Source organism: Ylistrum balloti, unplaced genomic scaffold, assembly GCF_031769215.1.
Source record: "Ylistrum balloti isolate Yb309-2 unplaced genomic scaffold, AGI_CSIRO_Ybal_v1 Utg369758, whole genome shotgun sequence".
Lineage (NCBI taxonomy): Eukaryota > Metazoa > Mollusca > Bivalvia > Pectinida > Pectinidae > Ylistrum > Ylistrum balloti.
The window spans coordinates 1154614-1156946 of NW_026781958.1; the positions used below are offsets into that span (position 1 = coordinate 1154614).

The following is a 2333-nucleotide window of genomic DNA, read 5'->3' on the forward strand; positions in this document are numbered from 1 at the left end:
TTTATCATGCCTACGTAATTCCATGTAATAATTAATGGTACTTATTGTAGTTGTCCATGGTATCAGAGGGTTCAAGTTAGTGTTACATGATACACTCTATACATGCACTAGGTTTTGTGTATACACCTGGTTTGATAGCCCCGACCACACGTTTCACAGGTGAGTATACCGACACGAACACTCGTTAGGTACAAGGAAACACTACGTAACGGGGCATGACATAGTCAAATTCACACAGTGTATAGTGTTGTCATTTGATTGGCTAGTGGTGTCCTCATACGAGGGTATAAAAGCATCGAGGGATAAGTTTAGAAACAGAACACGACAGACTACCTTGTCATACATACAGGATATTACAACTAGTACTTCCCAGTAACACACCTTTATCTCTATCGTCAAAATGGTGATGTCTGTATACGAATCCGGTGTCCATTGTACTCTAGTAGGAGACGGAATGGTTGGAAAGACATGTCTCGCACGCTCCTTTGCTGACCGGACATTTCCGGTCAATTATGTGGCCACTGTAATGGACACATACAGTGGTACCACCTATGTTGATGGAAACAAGTACGGAATCACTCTCACTGACATGGCTGGAGAGGTAAGCTTCGATTTTCAATATATATGTATACATTTACATATGTTGATTGATAAGTAATATCATTATTTACATATTAAGATAAAGGAGAAGAAGTCATAATTTTAACATGTTTATTTAGCTTTATCATTAGTCCTTATATGTTAGCTATATAAATACTACTAGGTTTCTATATTTCAATTATAATTAGCACTTATTGAAATATGTTGACAAGTTTAATAACTTGGATTTCTTATATTTCAGCATGACGACCTAGCTACCAGTGCATACAAACAAACAGATGTCTTTGTGATATGCTACAGCGTGGTTGACAGGGACTCATTGGACAGTGTACGAGACTTCTGGGCCCCCGAAATCCGTAACATCGCTAAGAAACGTCCGGTTATCCTTGTGGCTACCCAGACTGACCTCCGCAAGGATACAAAGTCTCAACATGTTAGTACGAAGGAAGGAGAAGTTCTAGCCAAACACATCAAAGCCGATGGGTTCATTGAGAGCTCTGCCATGGCTAAAGAAGGAGTCTCCACTGTGTTTAAATCTGTCATCCAGTCATCTCTTCGTTACAACAAGAAGAAGTGTAACATCATGAAACGGGTGTTCAACAGGTGAAAAAAACTGTTCAAAGTAACTGGACTTCACTCAAATGATCCCCTGTGATCATTAACAACAAGATTATCACACGCTCTTGTGGCAGTTCTCATACTGCACTGGTCAATCTGACCCGACTGAACTAGCAATGGACATATCCCGCTGCAAAGTTAAGGTCTTATGGCCCCCAAAGAAGGGTGTGGTGGTAGCCAGACAACACACGCGCTTTTATGTACTTCACCCGGAACGGGTTCATAAAGCATTACTTTTTTTCTGCTACGTAATGATGGGTGTTACCAGCGTTCTGCACTGTTGTATATGATAAGTGTCACCTGAAAAGCGACGTCAACAATAATTAAATGTGAAGATGAACTCTCAGACATTGTGCTTTGCTATCGACCGTGACTCTATTCACAATGCATAAAGACATATCAAGGACTAGCACTTGCATATTAAGCCGTCTGAGAGATAGAATATCTTGTATTACAACATTAGTATTGACTTCAGGTAGTGTATCGGTTATAATACAAAGTGTCTTACAAATGTTGTGGAGAAATTGTAGCTGTCATGAAAACTTCAAACAGCATTGAATAAAGAAAATGAGAATTATTCAAAATATCTGTTTGTGTCATTTCTATATTACATATGATAAATAGATGTCCGTAGATCCAATTTTAAAATTTATTTTCTTTTATGATATTTATTCTGTTAAGAGTATCGGACCGAAACACGGTCTTCGTGTAATGTTCCAAAACAATTACTCAGGAGCCAAAAGGAATGTCTTAACTTTTCACTTGATAAATTCAATGTTTATGAAATTAAGAAGAACAAAGCATGTCATTGCGAACATCAAAGAAAAACAAAATATTTTAGGTGAAAAAAACAAAGGAATTATCAAATTCAAACTAGACAAAGTCTGGGTTGTATCTTATGCATTTCTTCACTAAATTGATTAAATGATTACATGTTACAAGAAGATACAATACATAGCCAAGAAAGACAATGATGGTTTTTGTTCAACTATTTGATGAGCGGAATTATTATTCCCTAATTGCATTCCAAACTTTAATACATTACGGCATGATGCCAAGTCTACGGAACAAGCGTTTAAAACACGTGCTGTATATTCGAAGACAGACACAGTAAA

General features: G+C 37.5%; 1 protein-coding gene across 1 annotated transcript; it reads left to right on the plus strand.

The window, feature by feature from the left end:
* The first annotated feature begins 400 nt into the window (after window positions 1-400).
* LOC132543607 (cell division control protein 42 homolog) lies at window positions 401-1207 on the plus strand. The gene is made up of 2 exons (XM_060207121.1): window positions 401-601; window positions 842-1207. The coding sequence occupies exons 1-2, from the start codon at window positions 401-403 to the stop codon at window positions 1205-1207; spliced, it is 567 nt and encodes a 188-aa protein (XP_060063104.1).
* The last annotated feature ends 1126 nt before the right edge of the window (window positions 1208-2333 follow it).

Excerpts from the sequence above, each read along its gene's own strand:
- LOC132543607 (XM_060207121.1), top strand. The coding sequence starts at position 401 with ATGGTGATGTCTGTATACGAATCCGGTGTCCATTGTACTCTAGTAGGA. Across the intron at positions 602-841 it reads TCACTGACATGGCTGGAGAG|CATGACGACCTAGCTACCAG; the intron begins GTAAGCTTCGAT and ends CTTATATTTCAG.